Source organism: Anser cygnoides, chromosome 6 (genome assembly GCF_040182565.1).
Source record: "Anser cygnoides isolate HZ-2024a breed goose chromosome 6, Taihu_goose_T2T_genome, whole genome shotgun sequence".
NCBI lineage: Eukaryota > Metazoa > Chordata > Aves > Anseriformes > Anatidae > Anser > Anser cygnoides.
The window spans coordinates 34,210,668-34,236,538 of NC_089878.1; the positions used below are offsets into that span (position 1 = coordinate 34,210,668).

At 41.7% G+C, this 25,871-nt stretch overlaps 1 protein-coding gene across 1 annotated transcript in view; it reads right to left on the minus strand.

The window, feature by feature from the left end:
• Positions 1-12,862, minus strand: part of ACTR3 (actin related protein 3) — a 29,858-nt gene extending 16,996 nt beyond the window's left edge. Inside the window, exon 1 of the mRNA XM_048079614.2 lies at positions 12,669-12,862. Within this exon, the coding sequence (XP_047935571.1) occupies positions 12,669-12,712 (44 nt within the window). The 5' untranslated portion in view covers positions 12,713-12,862. The remainder of the gene's footprint in view (positions 1-12,668) is intronic.
• Positions 12,863-25,871: the final 13,009 nt, after the last annotated feature.

Sequence of the window (25,871 nt, forward strand, 5' to 3'; positions counted from 1 at the left end):
ACGTGGTCTCCAACGCAGTGCTTCGTGTTTCTAGTATATCCAAGCTTCCCAGCCAGGCTCTGCTCCGCATGGGGAGCGCCACCATGCCCAGCTGTGGGTCGGGGAAATAACCCACCCTCCTCACCTCCTGCAGCTTCCCCTGGCACCATCCCACAGCCTGGGGCTGCAGAGGACTGAGTGGCAGACTTCCTTTTCCTAGCCAAGAGGCAAAAGACGCTCTTGAATGAAAACAGAGTGTGAAACTGGTTAAGTTAAAACTATGAAAGTTAATACAAAACTGCAGTTCTCCAAGCGTACAGTCTAATAAAAGCCTTTTTAATGACTGACTTTTGCAAAGAGTACTGTTCAGATTGGTGAGTTCTGTTCTACCAGCCGCTTGAAGTAAATTGCTCAAATCTTCTGAAAAAAACGATACCTTGGGCAAGCTGGATTTTCCAAGTCTCTGATTTCCACAGAGCAATTCACACAGAGCAGAGCAGAGCGTGCCTGACTAATGGATGATTCACGGGGGAATGAGGCACGCCCTGCCTTATTCAGGGTAGCAATCCAGTGTCTTCTGGCACTCCTGAAAAACCTCCTGACATTAAGATATCACAAGGCAGCACCAACGCTGGATTGCACTTCCCCTGTAAACCATGGCTTCGTTTGCTTGCAGCACGCACTGAGAGGTGACAGGAGTGACGTCCGTGGAAAAGGCAGGCACACATCACTTGACGAGACACGAACTCAGCTTTCCCACACCGAATTTGAGGCACTTGGCAGTAAAAGAGCAAAGCGCGGTACAGACAAGGACAAACATCAGCTACACGGACTTCTATTGAAATCTGCAAGACAGAACTGATTTACAAGACCCCAAAGGTGGAAACCTGCACTCAGCCTCCATCCCGCAGATGACCTTCAGCTACCTGACGTGTTTCTGCAGCCCTATTAGCTCGCTTAAGGAAAAAGGAGAAAAAAAGATTAAAAGATGTCGGATAATGACTTTCAGGCTGCCTTTAGAAGATGAACTACAAAATACCCAACCCCAGTCCACAAAGCCATGTGCACACGTGCACATACAGACACCACCCCCCCACACAGCCCATCCACGTGCACGTACGCTGCTCTGACATTCCCTAGGGACTTCCCTGCTACTCCTCCAGAAGCCCAGCAGGGCCTCACGCGGCACCCGCTGGCCTGGGCAGATGCTGTGACAACCACGAACGTGCCATTGGGGGGGACATTCAGAAGCTACTGGCAGTTCCTTCTCACTTGACCCTACTCATCTACACCTTAACCATCAAAGCAGGAGCATCGCTCGGGTCCCACCCACCTCAAACTCACCCCCTGAAATTAAGAAGTAGTTCTGCGCTACTCCGCATGAGAGATTTCTGCAAGGACAGGCGAAAGGCCCTTCACAAAGCTCTCACCTGCACTAATGGGATTTCTTCTGTGTACTCTCTCACCTACAATGGATGTTTCTAAGGCTAGGCCATGAAAGCAGTAAGTTCACTGGAAGGTTACTTGCATATCAGTCACGCAGACGATTTTAGAGCTAAGAGGAAACAGCACTTAAAGCAAGAACTTCTAATGAGCACGTCATTAAAAACCTCCATCTGCAAACCACAAACCCTGACCACGTGCCTTTCCTCCATTTCTCTTCTGTCCACAATGAGTGTCATTCTGCTTATGTTCACCCAAATTATACACCCGAATTCTAACACAACTGCAATTTTAGCAGAAGCCTGAGGAATAGGGGGACAACTGTTTCTCGGATAACACATTTAACTACCGAGAAACAGATGAGAAATGGGGTGGCCCCATACAAGCTGAACCCTACACCTTCCGCTGCTGTGCAAAGACACACGGAGTTTGCCAAGCGCGAGCAGAGCGGAGGCACGGGTAGCGTTCTGATCCCTGCTGCAAAGGCTGCTAAAGGATTTTATTCTGTGACAGTAGAGATATGGATACCTCAAAGACATCACATTGCTTCCTGCAAGAAACTGAATTTTGCAAGTTACACTGCCAATGGGAGTCAAAACGATCGTGCGCTCCCAAGTGCACTTTCTCGATTAAAATCCAACCTAACAAACTTCTCCCAGGACCCCACAGAAGTAAACTCTCCACACATGCTACCTGAACACCAGCAAGGAGCATTTTAGTATCTGCACACCAATCTGCTCGCTGAAATAAGCTTTGTTTATGCAGATATCCTCCATCGTAGCTTGACACACTGTGCTGCGTAACTAATTCTTACAGAAAAATAGATAAAACAACTGCACAAAACAGTGCTTTCCTTTCATATTCCAACTTATTAGGTTCCAAGCATTACTGATTTTCACATTTACATTAGCATTATTAAGTAAGTGGCATCATTATGAATGGCTCAAGATGTTAAAAAAAAAAAAAGGTTATCTTGTGATTTTATGATTTCATCGTTTCACAGCAGGCCACTGTTGAAGTATGCAGGATAGCACAGATGCCACTTCAGGTCACCGAAGTGCGTAAATCCTTTCTTGCAGGTGTGCACACAACAGCAAAATTCTCTTCTGGCAAAATTACCCTCATTCTAGGAAAAGAGTAATTACATGAGCAGGTTGAAGAAGGCACTACAGAAAAGCTGAGAACGTGACCCAGTTCTACGGGACATACAGGCAGGCATGTGCTAAAATATTCCAAAGGGCATGAAATACATCAAATGACAAAAACAGCAATTTTTTAACCAGAAAGGAAAGGGATCCCACCCATCAGCCTCCAACTCCTTACAGACAGTCTGTCCATGCCACCAGATAAGCTGCTGGTGGAGAAAAACGCAAGGGGTCCCGCTTCACTTGAGCAGAGACTGCACAACCTCAAAAAACTAGAGGGTAACAAACTTCAAAGGGAATGATATCCTTTCCTGTTTTAACTGGTGAATTCTGCACTGACATAATTTATAAGATAGATATGGTGGTTTTACTGTCTTATATCTTTTGATAACAAAACTGCCTTAAAAAGAAGTGGAAAACTTTTCCAACACGGATAAACCCATAGCTTTTAGATGTGGAGCTTCACCTGACTGAAAAGCCTGAACAAGCCTTTACGTTTGTTTTTCTCCATTCAGACTTCTCAAAAAACAGATGAGACTGGGGAGAGAAAAAAAAACCACCTAGGGAACATTTGCTTCTTAAATTCCCCATGAAGAGAAATAATGGGAAATTGATGGTGAAACAGAGGAAATCCATCCCGCCCCCTTAAAAAGAGGTCCCATGCTCCAGCAGGTGTAAATTGCTTAAGCAGCAGCAGATCATCAGAAGCCCCTGAAGGAACTGATTATATTAGGAAAATGGGGCTTCCTTGAATGAATTAGTTTACTAACTCTTTTCAGATGTCCTTGATAAAACACAAGATAACAGAAGACTTTGGAATGAGTCATGCCCTTCATATTATTTTATATCTTTAGCTAATAGGGATCATCTTTCACACATTATTAGTTTTTGTTTGGTTGTTTTTTTTGTTGTTTTTTTTTTCTTTTTTTTTTTTTTTAAATAGCAGCTGCTTAGATGAAAAGTTTTTAAAACACCCGTTGATCAAAAACGTTTCAGGCACTCAACATTGAAAGCCAAAGACTTAGCTCTACAAATGGAAAAAGCACACAGGATTAGAAATGCTCTTAGATCCTGGTTAGTACATCAAGTGATGGTAAAAGTACTCTCAAGTATGTATGGGAACCCTGGGCACCAGAGACAGATTTGGCAGTTTGCAACCTCGGCCTTGGAATTAACAGCATTAGCACGTCTTTGAAGCTATTTCCTTACTTCTCAGGTGGAATATTGCATCAAGGCACTTGAAGAAAAAAGTCACCTTGACAACTGATACTTCTTTGCCATATGCTGTAACCGACACAGTAAAACAGAACAGACGCAGATTGAAGTGGTATGCAATTTGAAAGGTAATGTCAAAAATTAAAGAAGCGCAATGTCAAAAGCAGCTTGAAATAAATGTTTGTTAGAAGCGTTTCTGTTTCCTGAAAGGGAAAAAAAAACCCTAAGAAAGGTTAACATCTTTTAAAGTATCTGAATAAAGAATCTTCGACAAAAACACAGCTCTGCTTTTTCTTAGCAGCTACACCTGCAACTCAAAGTACACATACCATTGCAATGCTCACCAGTAAAATCTAGCTTAAAGCACAATAAAAACTGCCAAGTCATGGCCGCAAATGGACAGAAGCCTCCAGGTGTGTAAGAGGAGCGCAGGCAGCAGCAGGCACTACAGAATACTCACAATAAGGTCAGCTGCATTTGAAAACTGGCACCTGGAGAATCTTATTAACAGCAGCCTGGGGAGAAGACAAAGCTCAAAGCTACCACATTGCACAGCTCCTATTTTCCTAACGTTTGGGCAGAATTTTTCCTAATACTTGGGCAGAGCAGAAGAGAATCTACATTCAAGATTGCTCCATGTTCACTTGCATCTTTAATTTAAATTAAAAAACCCAACAGCACTGAGAGCTTGACTCTAAAAGTTCTCCCCTCCTGAAGTCAGCAGGAAGATAAGACGCATTTATTAGCAAGAGACCTTAGGTTACGAGTGACTCATGAGCAGCATACCTGAAAGCCACCCCTATTTAAATGTCTAAGGCTAACAAAATCCAAGGTCAGGCACTCTGATGTTAATAACGTCTAAACTTGTAGTCCTAGTCAATTTTATTTCTATTTGTAAAATCCCTCTCAGATATTTAATGCTGACATGTCCTTTAGCACAGAACGGAGTTAGCTTTGCTTTGAATACATTTTCCTCAAAGTCAGAGAGGCAAACAGCCTTGGATATTATCTTTGCATAATGAAAGCAGTTTGTGTTGGCAAAAGCAGAATGCTCTCTTTTTCCTCGCTGCTTCCTTCGAGACTTTTATATTAAATCATTTTTAACAAGCATTTTAACAGTGCCTCTGTGTTACACCACACCCACACAACACCAACCTATACAGATTTCTTTTTAATTTATATTTAATTTGCTCTCTGAGCACTTTCTATAGAGTCTGACTCCTCCATGTAGGATGTCCAAGTAAAAGGAAACAATACCCCACGTCCGGAAGTCATCACAACTGATTCCTTACACTGTAAATTACTTTTTATGAGAGGGAGATTAACTTGGCCACTTTGTACACCCTTTGTCCAAAATAAGCTGAACACCACGCAGACGTACTGAAAGAAAAGAATAGATTAGTATACCTAATATTTGACAGCTGAAACAAAAGGGGACCAATTTAATCAACAAAGACACGATTTCCCATCAAACAAAACCTCACGCTGGGGATGCCGGTGACCAACACACCGCAGCAGCAGGCTCACAGATATGGGATTGGCAAAACCTTCGAGCCGTGATCCAGATGGAGCCACAGCATGCATAAACCTGAGTGAACTTGGTGGTTTTTCCCAAGCAAACGCAATGCATTGGCTAAAAGTGTAAAGAGTTACTCCAGATTAAAAGAGAGAAGATCATTTCTGCTTGCTATTGGCACTACAGCTGTACCTGAGAGCTGCAGCCCTGAACGGACAGCTGCGTGCTGTCACCCCAGCTGCACCGGTGATTTCTCAGCAGACGGCAAGATGAGCCCAAAGGGACTGGCAAACCATGGAGAGGAGACCAGGAGCCCTGCTGGCAGCTCACGCTTCCCACCTGCCCAGTACTGGCCACCTCTTCAGCAGGTGGATGAGCGCTTTCTGAAAAGGATACGCTTGTATAAAATTACCAGTTTACATACATACCTTGTCACACCGCACTTCTATTAAAAGATGACTTCAAATTAGAAAGAGTTGCTTGTAGAAAAATGTGCCCTACTAAGCTGGGGCTGAAAATCTATCACTGAATTTTGGTGTAATAAAAGATCTCATTAAGCAAGTCACGTTGCGAGAGTTCTTGCAGACGATAAACGGCACGAGAAATCTAAGGCAAGTCACGACAGAAAAGCGGATATTGAAAAATTGATGAGATACTGCATCAACTAAATTATTAAAATTTGGATTCATTCACTGACAGCAGGGCGCAATCAAAATAGAGTGGACAGCCTCCTGCCTGCATCTTGTTCTCTACAGACTGATCACGACATAACACATCCAGCACACAGCTGCAGACACTCGCAGTGACCACAAGAGAGCTATGCAGAGAAAAACAATATCTAGATTTACCTAGTTTTTCCACATCTAGGCTTAAAAATGCAAAGTCACGCTCAGGTCAAAGAGAAGAGGGAGAGAAAAAAAGACTGACATTGTGACCTACAGAAAGCCAGTGGATGAAACGATGAACTTGTTCAACTTGGATATAATCCTCCTTGGCAACTCATTCCTTTGCAGAAGGTTAAGGCAACATCAGCAGTAGCACTTGGAAAGGACAGATGCTTCATTTTGATGGTTAAAATAACCCTGATATGGGCACTTCTAAGCCTGCATTCAAACTGGTATTTTTAAGGATCTACCCAAGGATCTATTAGATCTGCACACCTACATATATTTTAGTTCAACAATTAAAAAAATGAAGTTGTAAACATTCCTTTTTCTAAGCAAAGCAGGAAGGAGGTCAGGATTTCATTGGGAACCAACTAAGACCTTAGTTATTTTACCTTCAGATTTATGGTTTTCTCCTTAAAGTCTTTAAATGAAGAACGCCCAAAATTAAAAAGAAGTTTTGTTGGAAATCAAAGCCTTTTTGCATTTTTTTCAAAGAAAGTCAGCAATGATGAAACATTGAAACTTTTACACTGCATGAACTAAACGAGAAACTGCAGCTGGTCTTGTGCCTGTGAAATAATACAGAAGATGGATTGCTACTCAGGAACTAGTACAGCACTTCTGAATTCACGGAATCTGTATTTTCAACTAATTCAGATGCTCAAACATGCATCACACTCATTCAATCAACATCCTTTCTGGGCAAAGCATTCACACCAGGTAATAATAAGCAACCAAGAAGGGAGCAGAGAGCCTGCTCTGTGCCACCCACACCTTCCCCAAAGCCGCCGCCACCGCCAGGGCCGTGCTCTGCTCTCAATTGCTGCGCGAGCTTCCCACGCACGCCCGACCAGGAGCTGTGCTGTACATAAAAGGGGGCTCATTTATCAGCAGCTTCACAGATCCTGCCCATGGATGCAAGCAGTTTTGTCCTCTGCTCAGAAACGTATTCCTTCCCCCCTCCCATTTTGTTTTTTTTTTTTTTTAAATATCAAGCTTAAGTGGGAAGCAGGGCAAGGAAAGCAAAAAGAAGGACCAAAAGGTGTCACGAATCTTGAATGGCTTCTGACAGGCCTTCAAATAACATGTAAACTGACTCCTATAATGGCATTCCTACAGAGAGAGAGGAATATACAGCCATCTGTGTGTGTAAAGGAATACAGATTGTAATGGACATAACGTGTGTTTATAGCGTTACAACATGGACTGTGATGTACTAGAATTACTTAAGAAACCTGGTCAATCATAGGTCCACAGAACCTTTTCTCAATTATTGAAGATATATATTTTTAAGCCACAAAACTCAATCTAGCACAACACCTTTTTTCATGTCAAGGATGAAGCATTTCCTCCTCCGTCCCTGACCACTCATTTACTGGCAAGCAAAAGATATTCTGAAAATCCTGGAAGAATGTTTTTCCATATTCCATTAAGGAATGATTTCATTCATGCTTTCCGTTCTGAAAAATTACTTCTCGGATAACACAAAATAGAGAAAATTCATCCCAATACCAACAGTTTTCACGAAGACTAGAACCCATGAACAATCACAACAAGACATCTGATGGAAACGTTAACTGTTAGAAAATCACAGTGCTGAAACAATTCATACTCCGTAGAAGCTAGGATTTGAAAATCTGTGGAAATAGCCCACACCCCAAACGTTAGGAAAGAAAAATCTTCTCAAGGCCCAGCATAAAATAAACTTTAAAGAAACTTATGTTAAGTAACTAAGAGAACTACAAAAATTGCAGATCAAACAAAATACAGGCTGTTACTTCCCCTTACATTGGTTTTCTAGCACTTGATTGCTTGTCTCATGTATGTTTGCTGTCTACTGAAGATTAGATTCTCATGGACCTCATACTCCTTTACACTACCAGGCCAAAACCCAAAAGAGAAACAGAACAACACAATCCTGTTACAACTTTTCACACTCAACCTATAAATACTTTTGTCTACTTAAGACCATGAAGGTTTACAAGCGTTGCACGAAGATTAACTAGCAGTAAGATTCGTTGAGAAGTTCCCCCCAAAGCTTGCTCTGCTGCACGCACCAGACAAGCCACAGCCCCAGCATCTCTGAGGTTTCATACACTGAAGCCTTCCTCCGTTTTTGGCAAAACTGGTTACAGAAACTCCCCAGGAAACTCTCAAGGAGACAACTGATTCCAAAGAAAAGTTTGCAGCTTTAAAACAAGACTTGGAAATCCTGAGCAGCCTCAGCTTTCCCAGCTCTCAGCTGAGAGACTCTAGGGACACTCGCACTCCCACCACAAACAGCACAGCTTTCTCAAGTCTGATCCGAAACCTTTAATTCTCCCCTAGTATTCAGGAAAAAAAAATAAAGGAAGAAAAAAACACGCACCTATTTTTGTAACCTGTGTAAGGGAAATAAAAAAGGTGCCTAGCTTGGCATGTAAAAGGAGATACCAAAAAATCAACAAGGGAGACCAACCTTTTTTCCTTCACAATCATGTAAGCCAATTCACCCAGAGGGATCACAATCATCCGTGACCCTACTGATGCAAGAGAATTCGGGGTACACTAGAACAAAGCTTCTCGCTGATGACAGTCAAGTATTGGTTGGTAACAGATCCACCTGGGAGCCACAGAAAACTGCATGAAAGCCTGTAACAATGTAAAGTTGAAGTATGGAAAACACAAACACTTTCCTTCAAATCATTTTCCTTGCTAAAATTAAGTTGGAACTTAGTTCATTTGGAACTGCAGCAGGTTACACAGCCACTTACTTCAGCTCAACTGAAGAGCCATTAATTTGAACACTTGCAATTATCTGCCATCCCGAATGAGCTAATTCGGTGTTGTGCAAGTTCATACTAAGAAAAAAAACACGTTCACAACAATTACAGAAATACAGCTAAAATCTAGATGTCAACCTAATCAAGCTAAATTCTGAATTGGCGTAGGAAGAGCTTTTAATCGTGACTTTCAGGCTGTTCTATGTTCACCCATAGAAGAGAACAGCAAGAACTATTCAAATACCCAAGAGACACACAGTAAGAGACTCCAGCCTACTGAGATCAAAAAATGACTAAGAGGCTTTTTCTTTCTTTGGTGCGTTGTTCATATACCTGAAATAAATAATATGGACTTATTTCCTTTTTGTATTTTAAAATGCACATAGTCCTTATACCCCCCTCAATATGAAGTATCATTCACAGAACGCATACAGAGTCAGTGAACGTCATAAAAATCTACCAGTGTTTGAAGGATGTGAAAAGAACAGCACGCAGGTACTACCTCACGGCTCCGAAGAGGAGAGAAAGGGGTTCACATTAGCCAAGTTAAATCCCATTCAACATTACCATGGACAACTACTTCCTGACACTAGCACCTACAATATTGTTTTACAGATTTCCCAACGAAGCAGCAATATACTTAAAACTAAGCCAGACAACACTATCGATTACAGAAAGAAAGAATCCTGGTTTTAACAGCTGTGCTAAACTGACTGAGCTCTTCAGATATTTCATTTCCACATCTGTAACCTCATTATGTAATAAAGAAGAAACTGCTTCAAATAAGTAGTTTTTGTTTTTTTTTTTAAACTGCAATTAGGTATTTTACCTGCTCTTACTAGGCCCTCATTACCCTATTTTCTAGATAGCAGGTTTGGTCAAGCAAAGAACGCACAAGAACTTCTGAGGAATGCATCACTCAAAATAAGAAGTGTAATTCTGGAAGAATTTTTGCTGCGCCCATAATCTGATTGCCATGTCACTGACTTCACCCATTTGCCAGCTCCTGCTACACGACATATACTTGGACTATCCCTAAAGCATTTGACTAACCGTTAAAACATCAAACGACAGGTATTACATGATCTTCCTAACCTCTTCTGTGCTTTGTTCCCTTTATGCTTTAAAAGCGGTTCTTAAAACGCGCCTAAGCTGTGCAGGCGGGTGCTGAAAAGCACAACTCAGCCATCTCATCCATCTCCCCCCCCCCCATCCTTCTCCTTCCCCTTGATGCGAGCTGGCCAAAAAAACGTACACCACTCAGGTCAACAAACTGAACCCAGCTGAATCTGTAGCTACATGCATAAAACATGGAGGAAGACACCCTTGATATCTCTTCTACAACTGCCCTTTTGCTGATTAAGGTTATTAATTTACAGTCCAAGGACTGTCTCTTCCCTGTAAAAAAACTTGGATAACTTGTGCACTTTTCAAGTATTGCCTGTTCTAAACAAGACAGCTTCTTTCAACCTTACTGTATTGGTTATGCTTTCTAAATCTCTTTTCCTGCTTTCAATGGCTCTAACTTGTCTCGTTCACCAAATTAAAGCAAGCACACAGTAACGTAGCTGAAACCTCAGCTGGTCTGCACAGAGCACAAGACTTACATCATTTGTGTGCAGTGATCTTGCTTATACACAGAAAACGTGATGGGGTTTGCATTAAAAAAAAAAAAGTTGTGTGATTATGCTATCACATCCCATCCCACTAGAGCACCTGTTTCCTAATTGTCTCAGGCATTAGATTTTTCCTTTATTAATTCACTACTTCACACCTTTATCTACTTAAATCAATGAAATCCAACAAGCCGAACTCTCTGGTGTGCTTTCAACACTAAACATCTTTGCCCACAATTTTATGGAGCAGAACGTCAGGGAAGAAAGAAGAACCTCGCTCTATCAAGTGCTTAAGAAACAGAAGTGAGAGCAGAACTGTTTGGGTTGTTTTCAAATAAACACGGACTGACAAAATACTACCTTAGAGAGTTCTACAATGACTGGAAAAAAGGATAAGTAAATAAAACAGGCAGAAGATTTGGTCAGCATCATACAAAAGAATGCTAGAGTATGCCCTGTGCAATTAAGTTAGTTAATGGTGTACTTATGTACCGATCCTCTCCAGGAAGATTTGTTTTTAACTCTAAGGTCCCTCAGTATACCTCTCCCATTAAAAAGACAACATGGTTTCTTACACAGCTATATTCTAGCATGCTGTTTCTGCTTGGCATCACTGAAAGCTCTGAGCGAATCTCTTGACTCCAGTGCTCACGACCTGTATTTTGCAAGCCTAGAAAGACAGAATTACTAAAATGGGACTACCTGTAATGCACAAGCACGCAAGATGGAAAGAAGCTTCTACCGGCACGTGGCAGAGTGCATTACAAATCTTGGTTCTGGAAGATAAATAGTGCATACAGACATCATGTTACACTCTTGTATATTTCCATTACTCGCAACTACACACTCTCAGTCCTGCTGTGCTCACCTTCCTTCCATCCCACTGAATTCAAGGTTTTAATTCTTGCTCTAACTACAGGTATGACTTGAATATCTGTACGTTTAACATTTGTATGGAACAGACATACATGCCTGCTCTTCTTACAAACCGATTTGTTAACATCCTACACCAAATGGATTAGCTTGAAGGGAAGACAGGGATGTGCTTTCAAAAAGCAAGTGCCTGGATTTCAAATGAACACGCCCTTTCAGAAGGGTAGTGTAAATATCCATACCTACACTGCATTCACTAAGAAACTTCTTCCACTATTTTCAGGAAGATGGATGAGAAGCGAAACAGAAAGATAAGCCTAGAAACTCGCAGTGGTAGCTGAAGAGCAAGAGCTTTGAACAGACACTACTGTTTCTCATCACAGTAAAACCCCAATGCATAGCAGCTAAAATAAAACACTCCATCTTTAAAACCATATGCAGGGAGCAGCTCGCAGAGCGGTTTTCACTTCCTGAGTGCTCTGCTGTAAGCGGCACAGCGTGACCCTTCCCACAGTCACCTCCGAGGCTTTGCTACCGAGGTCTCCAGAGACACCAAAAGCCGTGCCACGGCGGAAAAGGAGGCTGAATCCCAAGGGCTTTCTCCCGAAAACAGGTTTTAGGCTATATATCACTGGCAATTCATCCTCTTCACCTCCTGGCTGCTGCTAGATAAAAAGAAGAGTTTCTAAAACGGATTTGGTTCAGGTTTGACACTGAAAACTGCCTTATAAGGTATAAAAGCCTGAAAGCAGGAAGAGGCTTTGACAAAACTAAGGAAGTTCCTCTGCGCTTGCTCACTAGCGGGGGAGGCTTTTTTTTTTTTTTATCCCCTTCCACAGAGAGAAGTAACAGAGAATAAATGACCCAGACAGCGGCGACAATAACGGGGGGGCCCCCGAGTTAAAGCTACCGAGGGGGGACGGCTGCAGGCAGGGCCCTGAGCCCAGGCTGCCCCTCCAGGAGGGCTCGGGGCTGCTGCCCGGCTCCTGCCCGGCTCCTGCCGGCACAGCGCGGCCAGGCAGGGCCGGCGGAGGCCTCCCCGCTGCCGGGCGCCGTGAGGGAACCGCGGGCGGATATGCTCCCCCCCGGCCCGGCCCGGCTCAGCTCAGCCCAGTCCAGCCCTGCCCAGCCCAGCCCAGCCCAGCCCGGCCCCGCATCCCCGGCGCCCCCCGCGGCAGCAGGGGGGGAACGCGCCCGCCTCCCCCCCGAGCTGTCAGCAGCCGCCCGCTCACCCCGTGCCGCAGTCCACCACGCAGGCGGGAAGCCGCCCGGCCATGCTCCTCGGTAGCGGCGGTGCTGGGGACGGCGGCAGCCCTGGGCGCGCTCCGGCTCGGCTCGGCTCGGCTCGGCTCGGCTCCAGGGGGCGAGGGCACTTCCGCAGGGCGGCCGCGCCTCCTCCTCCTCCTCCTCCTCCTCCTCCTCCTCCCCGCCCGGCCCGGCGAGCCCAAGATGGCCGACCCGCCCCTCCCTCCTCCCGCGGCGGCGGCGGCGGGCGCGACAACCGCAGCCCTCCCGCTCCGACGTCCGATCTCGCGGCCTCGCCGTTGTGCGGCGAGGAGAAGTGGAGCGGGCGGGAGGTGTTTTTTTTTTTATTTATTTTATTTCTCTTTTTTTAAATATATATTTTATTTTTTTTTTAATACAGTCACCCGCCCCCCTGCCGTCTGAAGGTTCTCCTGAAAGGACAGCATAAGGCCTCCTGTCGAGTCCCCAGCGGAAATAGTATTTTAACACCGAAACCCTGACAAAAGGCAGCATGGTGTTAAAAATGATGAGGGGATGGCTTCCTGCAGGCACTGCCACTGAGGGCCATGGGTGGCTGTCCCTGCAGCAGCACAGACAGACTTCTCCAGGAAAACCGCCACCAAAGGGCAAATACAGAAGTCGATGCTACTTGTTCTGCTTTTTGTTGTTTCCAGAGGCGCCACAGAAGATACTAGGTGGCTGCCTGCAGCCCTGTTAGCACGCAAACCTCTCCCTTGGGAAGGTACCAGATGCCTCTCACCCTGCAGCCTGCTTCCCCTCCGCCATCTTGAAGCCCTCAAGCGTCTTCTCAGCCACACACGTCCATAGGAGTGTTGACCTGAGGTCTCATTCCTGCTCTGCTGCCCACCTTTAAGACCTCTGTGCTATAATCTCACGTAATCAGAGCCAGAAGCATAGATTCTGCCCCAGATATTTGTCCCAGAAAAAAATCCAGTGGGATCAATGGTGTCCATTGCTTCTTGGGTTTGACCATAACCCCTTTGCCTGGGACACTGCAGCTTTGAACAGGCCAGGAGGCCATTTCTGATTTAGGATAATAAATTGCTCACAGTTCCCTATATGAGAGGCACCATGCTGCTATTTTCTGCTGAGCATAACTATAGTATGTGGCTTATTAGCCTTACCCCTCCCAGACTTTCATACACAGCAACATTGGAAGCCATGCTCTTCCCATTTCTGTTACCCTCTCTTTCCTGTAGCAAAAGCACATAAACCTTCAAATAAGAACAGGTCATGCCCTTGCCCACAACAGAGCAAATGAGATGACAGAAAAGAGATGAATAGGTAAATCAAATCAATGTACACTCGAACTACAAGACTAACAAGTAGCTGTCAGCTGGAAATGACGATAAGTAATGAGGGTTGGCTGTGCAGCTCACCCTACTCCCACACTCCTTTTGAAGAATTTTTCATCCCAAAAGGGGCAAGGATGCACCCTGTTGGGGTTTTGGCTTTCAGATGGAAAAAAATAAAACTGTTCAAGGGGTCACTATTTTCCTTCTCTTCCCACCTTTCACAGTCCTTCAGGCTTTGAAGAAGACTGCTGTGTCTACCAGATCTGGCCCAATTCTTGCCCCATGGTATACTGTAGCCACACATTTTTTGTTTGCTGTCAAAGTATTTTAATATTTTTGCTATTCGTGTATTGTGGCTTTCAGGTATTTTTAGCTTGCTGCTACAGCTGTGGCAACGTGGAGATGTGGGATTTGATGTTGTAATCTGATGTCGCAACCAAGACATATTTGGTTGCCCATCCAGAGGAGTAGTGTCAGGGCTCAGAGTGCACTAATTGACCTTAATGGCATTAATCTGCCTCACCTGGAGACTCTACCCCACACTCCCTGCCCTGAGCACAGGAGCCACATTGAAGCCCTGGGCTCTTAGCCCTTGTTTGTGTTATGGTGCAATGTGTGTGGTTCCAGTCTGACTTCCTGGCCCAGTCTTGGGCCTACTTCATCCCTACAGACCTCCCTGTTGGTCACCGGGCTGTGTCTGATGTTGTTTTCCGTTATTGTCACCGTTTGCTGGTTTGCAGTCTGATCTTCTGGATTGACTTTGGACCTGTCTCACCCTGTCTCGTGAACTTGTCTGATGATGTGGACTCTTGTTTCAACCTGGTCACTATCTTTGGTTCTGCCCATCTCCCCTCACTTAGGTGCTGCAGGACGTGCTCTGGCTGTTACTGCACCTGGCTGCATGTCCCTCAGGGAAATCACCAACCCTCAATGCATTCTTTCAGTGGTCTTGCTTCCTTGTCCAAGCATTGGTACTTCTCACTTTGATGAGTTATCTTTGAATAAGGACAGCCTTGTTTCTTGAGTTGGCTCTATTGTAGGGTTAGACAAAGGTCAGGGCCAGTGCAAAGGGAAGGGCTAAATACATGCCCTTCAGGTTGAGATTGGAGGGCACAAAAACATCCCTTCATGTAGCAGCTAGACCAGTTCAGTTGTGAAGTCAAGCTACCATCTGGCTTCTGTGGGCTGCTAGAGTTTCCTGAGGAACACAGGCAAGGAATGGAGATACTCAGAACATTAACATTTTTATTTTAATATCAAAGTAAATTATGAATAGAACATAATGAGTCAGTTTGCAGATAATGAAAGGGATTTCTGAAGAATATTCTGTCGGCTGTGAGCTATCCTCTGCTAGAATGTGAAAGATGAATATCTGACAGATTTTCAGAGAAAGTGCAAATAGTCCCTTTCGAATGCATATGCCCATGTATGTTTACCTAAGTACATATTTATCTAAAATAAACACAGCTAGTATATAAAGTACCATGTGGACTTTTCACTTTCTTCTTGGTTTTATCACCTGGTATTCAGGGTTATACATGCACTAATACAACTGCTACATCTGACAGCTGGAGCCCTGGAGTGAGAGAGCAGCTGAGTGCTCCAGTTGCAGGAGTTCACGTAACCCCAAAAAGGAGAATGAGACAAGGGCCAAAAAGATGTGACAAGTAGAAAGCATAGAGATGGTAGTTCTTGTCTTTGTTGTACAGCTTGAGAGCAAGGCACAGAAGGGATGAGCACTGCCTAGTTAGCATGCCTAGCTGTAGTTTTGGTTTTGGACCGTGTAATTGTTAGTGTGCCATGGCTGACTATAATTTATTACCTAATATTTCCAAATGATACTCTAGCTAAACTTTGATAGTAAAGTCAGAAGACAGAGGTAGTAGAACTGCTCTAAAAGTATGCTGATGACTTTTTTCTGACAGAAGAACCTATATTCATACTATATCTATATTCGTCACTATAAAACTTTAAATCAAACACACAAGCACTCACTGTAATGCACTTTACTGAAAATATCCCATGGCTGGATTTTTTCTCACCTTGTCAATATGAGCATTTTCTCTGAACTTGCAGGACACAGGGTGAAAAAAAAAATACTACAGTTCATACAGAAAGTAAAACAAATCTGGTAGCTCCATTAGTGATCTCTTGTTATCAGTTGTGCTCTTCCTGAGTCTGTTTTAAGAATGATATTGAAAAAGAACATGGCTGTTGCTTTTTTTTTTTTTTTTTTTTTTTTTTTTTTACTAAATTACTGGGGCATTTACAATTGAGAAAACAAAGACTAGGACTTCTTTCAATATTGAGGTGCCAAGCCAATCGATGTTTCACAAGGGAAGGAGTTGAAAGACTAAAGTCTCTGGCCGTGAGCTCTCAAGTTTCATTTTATTAGTCTTTCCAGATGCGGCTCTTCAGGTGGCTGTGGACCAAGACCCCAGTCCAATAAACTAAAGGTGAAAGATTTCTCTCTAAGTAATATTATCCCACCTCATTGTACCACAAACATTTTTGCTGTACCGCTCATCAAAATTCAAATACATCAATTTAAATTTCAATACTGATTCCTTTACAGACCCTTTGTAGTTTCATGCATTGGTACGTCAATTATCTTTGTAGATATTTTTACTGTAGGAGTCTTGTGCTCACATTACAAAATTGAGCCTATAAAGCTAAAACTCAGCTAGACCCAGCAGGATTGCAGTGATGAATAATATACTTCAAAACTTTCTTGCATTTAAATGTTTTCCAGCCCTTATTTATTTCTTCAGTACAGGAGCAGTAGGAAAGGACATTTTGTCTCTTTGCATGTTATAATTTTCTGAATCTTTTCATCCTATTTTGGCCAAAAGTCAGTTCCAAACATATGCAAAGCTTTTAGCTGTTTCAGGATGTACCACAAATAGATTTTTTTAATGTGTAGAGGCAATGTCTTAGTATGTTCTCAATCTCTCCAAAGGAATTGGAGTAAAACCCCAAATTGTTTTTATCTGGCACTGTCCTGTACAGCAGCCATAATTCAGCAGTATCATCATCCTATGATGCACAATTGTTCAGCTTTTATAAGCACGGTTGGATTGCATGTGAACTTTTCCTGAATATCTGTGATAAGAGAAGTAATTATCATTGGAGAGCATACTCCTTGTGTTGCTTTTAGGCAGTTTACAATGTAAATAGAGAACAAGAGAATGCAGATGAATACAAATGCATAAGGAATGAAAAAAGTTGAGAAGTAAAGTGTTCCTATTAGTCAACAAGTAAACACGGGAACAATCTAACAGTTTGACTCAGAGGGAGGTAATTTTCAGACAACTTTCTGCAATTTTATATTACACAAAAAAAAAAAAAAGTCTTTGGACCCCAATCTTTTGCATGAAGTGGGTACAACTTAGTAGCTCTGGCAGCATTAGATATTGAAATTTTGCAAGTCCTTCAGCTTGGAGAAATGCAGACCTAGACAAAAGCATTACAGATCACGTACTGAACTTAGCGGGAAGCTTTTCAGCATCCTGCTCATTCTGGATCATTTTCACGCAGGTAATGGCCTGCCCTTGTGCATGCAGAAAGAGCAACTCTGTGATTTCACATATAGATTAAGGCCCAGGAAGCACACTGAAGTGCAAGGAACAAGAAGAAACAAAAGGAACTAAAGTCACAGGGGTGCAGCAATTTTGGAAATGCCCAGGAGAGTATGATTAAAACAAGCTGAGAATCTGAGCTTGCCCTCATCAGCGTGTTGCCACTTAAACTCGTATAAATTGAACTTAAAAGGTGGGTTCATTTCCAGTACATCACACTGAACATACCTTAAGGCCAGGAACGACTGACAATAAAAGCTAGAGAAACAACCAAGGTAAATCAGGTCTCAGTTGTTCATTAGACAATATTCACTTTATTGCATGCGTTTCTTATGAAGTACATTGCTTAATAATTTATCCATCATGTTCTGAATATTTTAATATAAGGAAGTTTTACCAATTGTTGGTGAACAAATACAGAGAGCTAAACAAGAAAACTTTTTACCGTGATATTTGACATATGTAGATCTCTACCAGGAAGGGCCACAAGCAAAATTACAATGTTACTGGTTGATTTTGGCATAGCTATAGTAGCAGCCATATGGGAGACATGTAATTTCATGGAGCTGCACATGGTGAAGTCATGGCAAATTATCAGGATCTCATTTGATGTGGCTGCTCTCCAAGATTTCTGACTTAGATGAACTAAAAACATTAACTTTCAAAATATATTTAGTCCAATGATATTTTTTCAGAATAATGAACAGGAAAAAAAGCCTATGGTCCTTTATACACTGAAACAAGTAAGGAGTGAGAGAAACTTACAAACAGGAACCTGTTTATACCTTTGATTATTATGGTGATGACACCACTACTGCCTATTATATTTGCTAGGAATAGCAACAAAATGTGCATCAAAAAATAAACCAGAAAATACAAAGGAAGAAGTAGACTGAAAAAGTGATGACTTAAATAGAAACTCGGTTTTCTGGACAGAGCCAAAATCTGCAAAAGTCACGCTGTCTGGAGAAACACTGAATTCCTGTTAAAGCTTGCTTTTGCATTCAGAAATACTTGTCTGTATGCTACTATTCTGTGATTTCTCGTAACAAGTATGTCTTGTTCCTTTATAAAAGTTTGTGTGAGGGCATTAGCGGAGTGATGCAGCAGTATTCCCAGCCCAGCCAAATGCCGTCTGATTCTCTGACTTTGTATTGTACCCGTACTGCACAGACTCCACACGCTCACACCTGGGAGATGAGGAATAAAAGCACGTAGCTTGGCCACGGTCAGGAAATCTGTGCTTTCTTATGTAATAGAGCTGTTCTTACATGTTCCGAGTTGTACCTACTTTCTTGGCTGGAACAAATTTGCATTACTACCTTCTTCATAAGACTTCTAGATAATACACACTTAAGAGGAGTGAAAACTTCAAGCAATCACAGTTGAAGAATCCACTTGCCTTAGTGGATGCATGGAAGGCATCAACTTCCATGTTCACCATGTCATGAAAAATTGATTCAACTAAAACTCATAACTTGCAAACATGTAAAACACCTTTTTTATCTTAGTGTTTTTTCTTATTATTTAAAAATGTCAGTCGTGCTAAATCACACCACTAAGTCTGAAGTTTAGCAGGCACTGCAGGTATCTGTAACCACTGAGATTTCCAGCAAAGCAAAGAAGCTCACTGGAGTAAAACCAAGCCTTGAAGAAGTGACAAGTACAATTGCAAGAGAAGTGCCAGATCACAGATTCTTAGAACACAGGAAATAAATATCCAAGAGGGCCACCTCAGAAATGCAGGAGCATGATGATTCATAGAGCATGCAATGATGCCATAGCTTTTTGAGCAAAAGCCCTGCTGTGACAAGCCTTTAGAGTTACTCAAACATTTGAAGCTGCAAGCAATTGAATCTATGATAGGTAAACAAGTTAGTCTCTGTTCTGAAACACTTGTTCAGGCTTTAACAGATGTTCACCAACTTTTGAGAAGGTTTTGCTGCCAATATTTGACCTCCCATTCTAAAGTGCTTTTCATAAGAGGATGCTTTAGAAACACTCACATTGTACCTTTTGGGCATTTTTCCTTGTTTTGTGGCTTTTGGAAAAAAATATGATCTTCAGTTGATTCAAACTACTGACTCGTCGGATTAGCTTTTAGAAGAAAAAAAAATTAAAGACCACAAATATCCTTGTAGTGTCATGTTATTATTCATTTTGTATTTAGTTCAAGAAATTAGGGGAGGAGACTTTGGAGCTCACATAGACAGATGCCCTTCTCTGGATCAAGCAGAGTGCTAGTGAAAAATGGTACCAGCCTTTCCAATCGGCTGGATATTACAGCATCCACAGTTCTATTGGCTAAGCTATGAATAAGTACTCCCTAATTTGCTTTAGACGAAATGAGACGTAACTAAAAATATCCTCTCTGATGGGTTAAATAATGTGTCTGCTTCCTCTCTAGCAGAATAAGGAATGCTCTCTCCAACAGAGCTGGGGACATGCAGCATCTTTTTCAATTATCACAACTATGTGGAGCCCAAGTTTGACTATTAGTCAAGTAGGTCAACAGTGGAAACCCTTCAAAAACACTGTGTTCCTTACAAAATAAATCTATTTCTAGTGACAATGCTGCATGCGTAAAAGTGGAAAAAATTTCAAGGCACTATTTCTGAATGCTCAGTACTTCTACAATAGGTTTATTCAGTCTATTTGGTAATACATAGAGAAAGAAACTCTGCCATTTCTGTGAACTTGACATTTCTTGCTTGTCCTGCTGAAAGACTGCAGGAAATTTTCCAAAAATAATACTTTAATCAAACATAAAAAATAATAAAAGTTGATTTGCAGTTCTACATTGTTGTGTTAGACATCACCAGGATTTTAAGGATGTCTTTGAAGAAGACCACAGAAAATTTGTGAGAATGTGCTCGTGTGTAGTATCTTAAACATAACAAAACCAACAAGCATTTTATCCAAGTGTTTCACTCACTCTGCTGCTTTTGAAAAACTGTACTACGCAAATACTGTGGCAAATGTTATTAATGAATGTGTTAAGTGAATGTGAAATTATAATGAATGTGTTAAGTTGGGCAACATTTTATAGACAAACAGGTAACATGAATTGTGTTAGCCCTTACTGCAAGAACGAGGACATTAGAATAGTTATTTGGAGCACTACATGCTTTTTCAAGTTGGTGTGCTAGCTTGAAAGCCTGACAACTTGAAAGCCAGCTAGCTTAACCTTTAATGACAAAATGTTTTGAAACCTTACTATCTGAAGACAATGCACTGGCAAAGCCCAAAATCCATAGCACTGTCAGTGCAGTTTTTCCTCTGATAAACTTTTGGTTTTGGTGTAACTTAAGAGTCTGCACTGAAGAGACTATAGCTACTTTTTACTTTACAGGATGTGAAAAACAGAAACTGTCCTGGATTTCCCTGTGGAATAACTTCCAGTTTAATCCCTTTGCATGTTCTACATATAGAACCTACATACACAGTATGCCTCCCATGGCAATGCTGCGAGAATCAGTACAGAACATTTGTTCCTTTGCTTTAGGCCCTTTTTATGAGAATGCCTGACTTATCTTGAATATCATGCATGCCCAGCAAGGGATCAGTTAACTATTAGCATATTGGGCAATACTTCAATTCACTTTCAATCGTACCTTATGTTGCAATTAGCCTCAGTGAATCACTGTGATTATTCATACAGGAATGTACAAAAACACAAATATCAAAATCTGTTCTATGTTCTCTTGAACATACAGGGTCAGATTATATGCAAACCACATAGCATTGTGCTAAGGAAACTGCCTGGCTTGACGTTTAGAAAGTTGCTTTTCTGGGAATATTCAGTGTAAGTAAAAATCACATTCAACTCCCCATCAAGAAACATTTCTTTTTTCTGATTGAATCTCCAGACAGAGCAGGTACCCACACATGCACTTCAGCTCGCTTTTGGTATTCTTGCCAACACGTGTGAAGGTTACGCATGCAGTCCCTTCCTACGCTTATTATTTTTCTCAATAGCATGGTGAATGTGGGATTCAGAGCACTTCTGAAGGCTTACTTTCCATTTACTTTTTGTTTTGCTTGGACAGGCTTCCAAATGGTCTTTTAAATTGCCTTTTCTAACAAATTAATTATGATCACAATTTATCAACTGAAAATAATTGAGTAATAGCAATTTAGTAGTATTTCCAGTTTGGGAAATCCCATTACCAAAAATAATAACAATAATAATAAGCCTGTAAGAGTAAAGAGACTCAAGTAAGTGACAACAGCTATGCCAGATAAGTTGTTTTACTAGTCTGTAATCTCATTAGTAGATAATATTTGCAAGTAATGTTCAGTAGGAAGCAGAAAAGGCTCTGGAGTCCAGTTCATTTTCTAAAGCTATTAAAAGCAATACCTGATAAAAAGCTACATTGCAAAAATATTTGTGGGTTTTGCTTCTAAGACATCTGCAGCATAACATTTTTCCTTTAAGTACTGGTAGTTTTCATACTAATGAGCATACATTTTATTGCAAATAATACATTTCTAAGCACTGAAGTCTTACAGCTTTGTCATATGATGAAACAGGTAATAGTAACCATATAACAGCTCAGCAAGGGTCGAAAATACGAAACGTTAGTAAATATATAAAAGAAGACTGAGAGCAACGTGGAAATCATAATTATCATAGTCTGACTCAAAATATGCCCTGAATTTGATGTTTTAATTTCAGTATCTCAGAAATTGGATCAGAAGTCTGGGAAGGCAGCAAAGGTAGTTGAGCAATAGAACCATTGCCTCAAGCAGTGGTGGTTTCACGCAAAGCGGGACTTGGGATGCGAGGACACATCAAGGACAGCTGACGATGACTATGATGACTTTAAAACACAAATGGTGCAAAGAAGGTGAAGTGGAACAGCTAGTAGAAGCTATGCAATAAGATTATTAACCAGAGGGCTAAGAAAGCAAAACAAAGCGTTTTCTTTTACACTGAGAAACTACCTAAATAAATCCTTAGCAGTTAATGTTTTACAGTACAACTGGGTTTAACAAAGGAATTAGACAAGTTCATAGGTCCATCAGGGACTATTAAATATGTTGGCTGAATTACAGACTTCCAGATAAGGATGCTGTAAACCATTTATTTCTAAAACCCACAAGGATGTTCCATAGAAACAACTCCTGTGTAATTGCCCCATTTCCAATACGCTTTTCCCAGGTATCCATTACCAGTTGTCATAGAGACCTGATTCTGAGGTAGATGGATTTTTGGTGTAACCCAACAGAATAATGCAAACACTCTGCTGTGTTCTCTACCAAGTCTAGCCCTGCACACCTGGACTGCATCCTTCCCCCAAGGAGAAAAGAAATTGATCGAAACTGAGTTTTTCAGTTTAAATTTTAGTATAATTTCTTCTGCTGCTTAGTCCTTTACATCTTATTCATCAAAGATCTGATCCAAATCCTTCTGAAGAAAGCATTTATCTAAAATAAACAGATAAAATTTCTTTTGTAAAGTTCTAATGTGAGACTTACTGAAGTATTTTATTTCCTTTTTGGGATCTGATCCATTTCATCCAAATCAGCTATTACGTTCTTGTAAGTAGAACATGCAAGAGCAGCAACTAAATTCTAATTCTCTTTATAAATGCAATTTAGCAGGTCTGTAAAATAAAATCGAGGATATTTTCTCTTATGAAAATATTACAGTGCAGCTGGGAAGTAGATATAATTTTGCCTTGCCTATAAATGTGCTATTTATGTAACTGTAAAATATTCACCACAACAGATATAAATATGCAATATATGTATACTGGCAATATACTTAGAGTTTTATTACATGGGATTACTCAAACTAATTCTAAAAGGAACAGTAAAAAAAGGGGAAATCATAGTAGTTTCTTTCGGAGAAGACACAAGATCATCATGTGTACTTGTACAATAGGAAGCAAATTACTTAGTCAAGAGCTAAAAATATGAGTCCTGTGATATTTCTAAGTGTAAAAAATGCAGGCCTGTGGGTTTCTTACAATGTTGACCCATTTTTATTCAAATGCCTCAAGAACCACAGCCTAAGTGCCTCATCATGTGATGAAGAAATGTCTGGCACTCCACCTTAAGATCTGCAGTTTGCTTGCCTCAGTCAAAATGTTTAAAACTAAAACAATACCGGCTTGGATTTAGCTGTGTTGCTGCCCTGAGGTGCGAACTCCATAGCCTCATAAAGAAGAAAACTTGCATACGAGGGAGGACATATGAAGCTACGCTCAGAAAGACAGTTTCAATTCATCATTGGGATTTCGTATCCTTTCCACTAAGAGACTGAGAAGAAAATACATAAAATTGGTGCATCTCCAGATATTTTGCCGTCCCTTTCACCAGTCCCTCCACTTTCCAGGTACAACAAACTGAGCTGAGCTTTATTATGCTAGGCCTTCAAAGGTGAGGTCACTTTTTCCAGAGTTTTTCTTCCACTGCATGATCAGGTAGGACAGAAAACATTGGGAATCTGCACTTTTTGTGTTGCTGTGGGTGCTCTTTCTGTTCACGTCAACGTATGCAGCTTGATTTTAGTAAATTATAGAACAATCAGTTAATTTTAATATGTTGTGCATAAAAATTTCAAAAATTTTTTTAGTGAAAGCACCATTAGTTATAAAAAGTTGTTATGTGTAGTCTCTCTGTCAGTGCTGTAGTCATAACTTTTTGGCCGTCTTCTCAGGTTTTGCCACATATTAACTAGGTGACCTTGGATAAGCCATGGAAGTTTACCAAGTTCCAGTATAAATACTTAGAGGAAGGATGTGCAAGATCAAAATAAAATTAGATGCTGTGAGATGCGTACACACTTTCATAATTACATTTTATATTATTTTCAGCTCCTCCAAATTCCACAGAAAGCACTATTTCTAGAGAACTGTTTTTTTTTTTCCCTACAGCTTTAACTAATTAATTTTATCTATAATCTCTTTTGAAAGTTGTGAAGTCAAAATTTAATAATAAAAGCACCATTCTGCATATTTTGTCTTGAAGGCAGAAGACAGTAAGGACCGAAGCACAACATATCAATACAGTATCAGTTATATATTCAATATTTTTTTTTGAAATAAAAAGTTTAAACCAAGAGCATAATTCACTGCATTCCCTGTATTGTTTAAGCTGTAAATGCTTCAAGGCAGGTACTGTTTATCATACTACTTCTAACAGTTTTATGTGGCATCAAACTTGTTGGATGTCTCTTAGTGCTACCACATGCAAATAAAAATACAGCTATATTAAGAAATGAAGACTCACTAAAAGAAAAAAAAAGTTTAATTAGGACTATAATTTCTTAGTTCTTTTCCTATTAAGAAGCAGCTTTTCTTTGTATCGTCAACAGCTTATGCATCTCAAATGTAACGTAACACTTTGTCTATCCACTTTCACATTTTTATTCCGTTAAAACTGTGTTGATAGCAAAGTAGCAATCTATTTTGAGAATTTAATTAGTTGCCGCTACTTCCTGGTCCTCTGAGATTTTGTATCGCAGGCTGCAGAGATCTATGTCTTCATGAAACAAAGCTTCTGCCACCTCAGTGTATTTCAGGACATTTCTCAAGGGCCTCGCTCACTGTTTTTTTTTTCTTTCTTTCTTTCCTCTTTTTGACGTACTAGTTTCAAGCTCCCTCCCACTTCTCCAATCTAGTTCTTTAGCTTGTGCTGTTCCTCCGTGCGTTGCTTTGGTTTTGACCTGCTTATCTCCCTCCGGTATCTCGCTGTTTGGAAGAGACCGCATAAACGCTGGACGATGACTTCTAACCGAAGGAAATTCTCTTCCATCGAGGCTGTTTTGTCCTATTTCTTTTCTGGGAGCAGGCTGTATGGTTCTGCTGAAGCCCGCAGCCGCCCTGCTCTGCACAACCTGGCACGGCGCTTCCCAGCCACAGGGGGGTGACCGATGCTTCTGAAGAAACAACCAAAAGCCCCGTTTTACCACCCCTTCTCCCAAGCCCAAGAAATCTGGGTGTAGTGAAACGGCAAGGTTTCAAAGCTGTTTATTTATAATTATTTAGCATGCTAACGCAGCTAGCCCGGCCGGCGAGGCAGGGCTCTGCCGAGCACCTCGCAGCCCCTTCCTCCTCCGGACGCCTGCTGAAGGCCTAATGCAGCCCGAGGGCGGCAGTGGGGAGAAAAGGCCCGCAGAGGGCCGTACCGAGAGGCGACAAACCCCCTCGGGCTGCGGGGTGCGAGGGGGAGCCCCAGCGCCGCCATTTCGGGTTGAAGGGCGCTGCTCCCGCCGAGGGGCGCCCGGGCAGGGCTGGCGGGCGGCTGGACGGGGCCGGGAGGCTCGATGGGGCCGGGCGGCTGCACG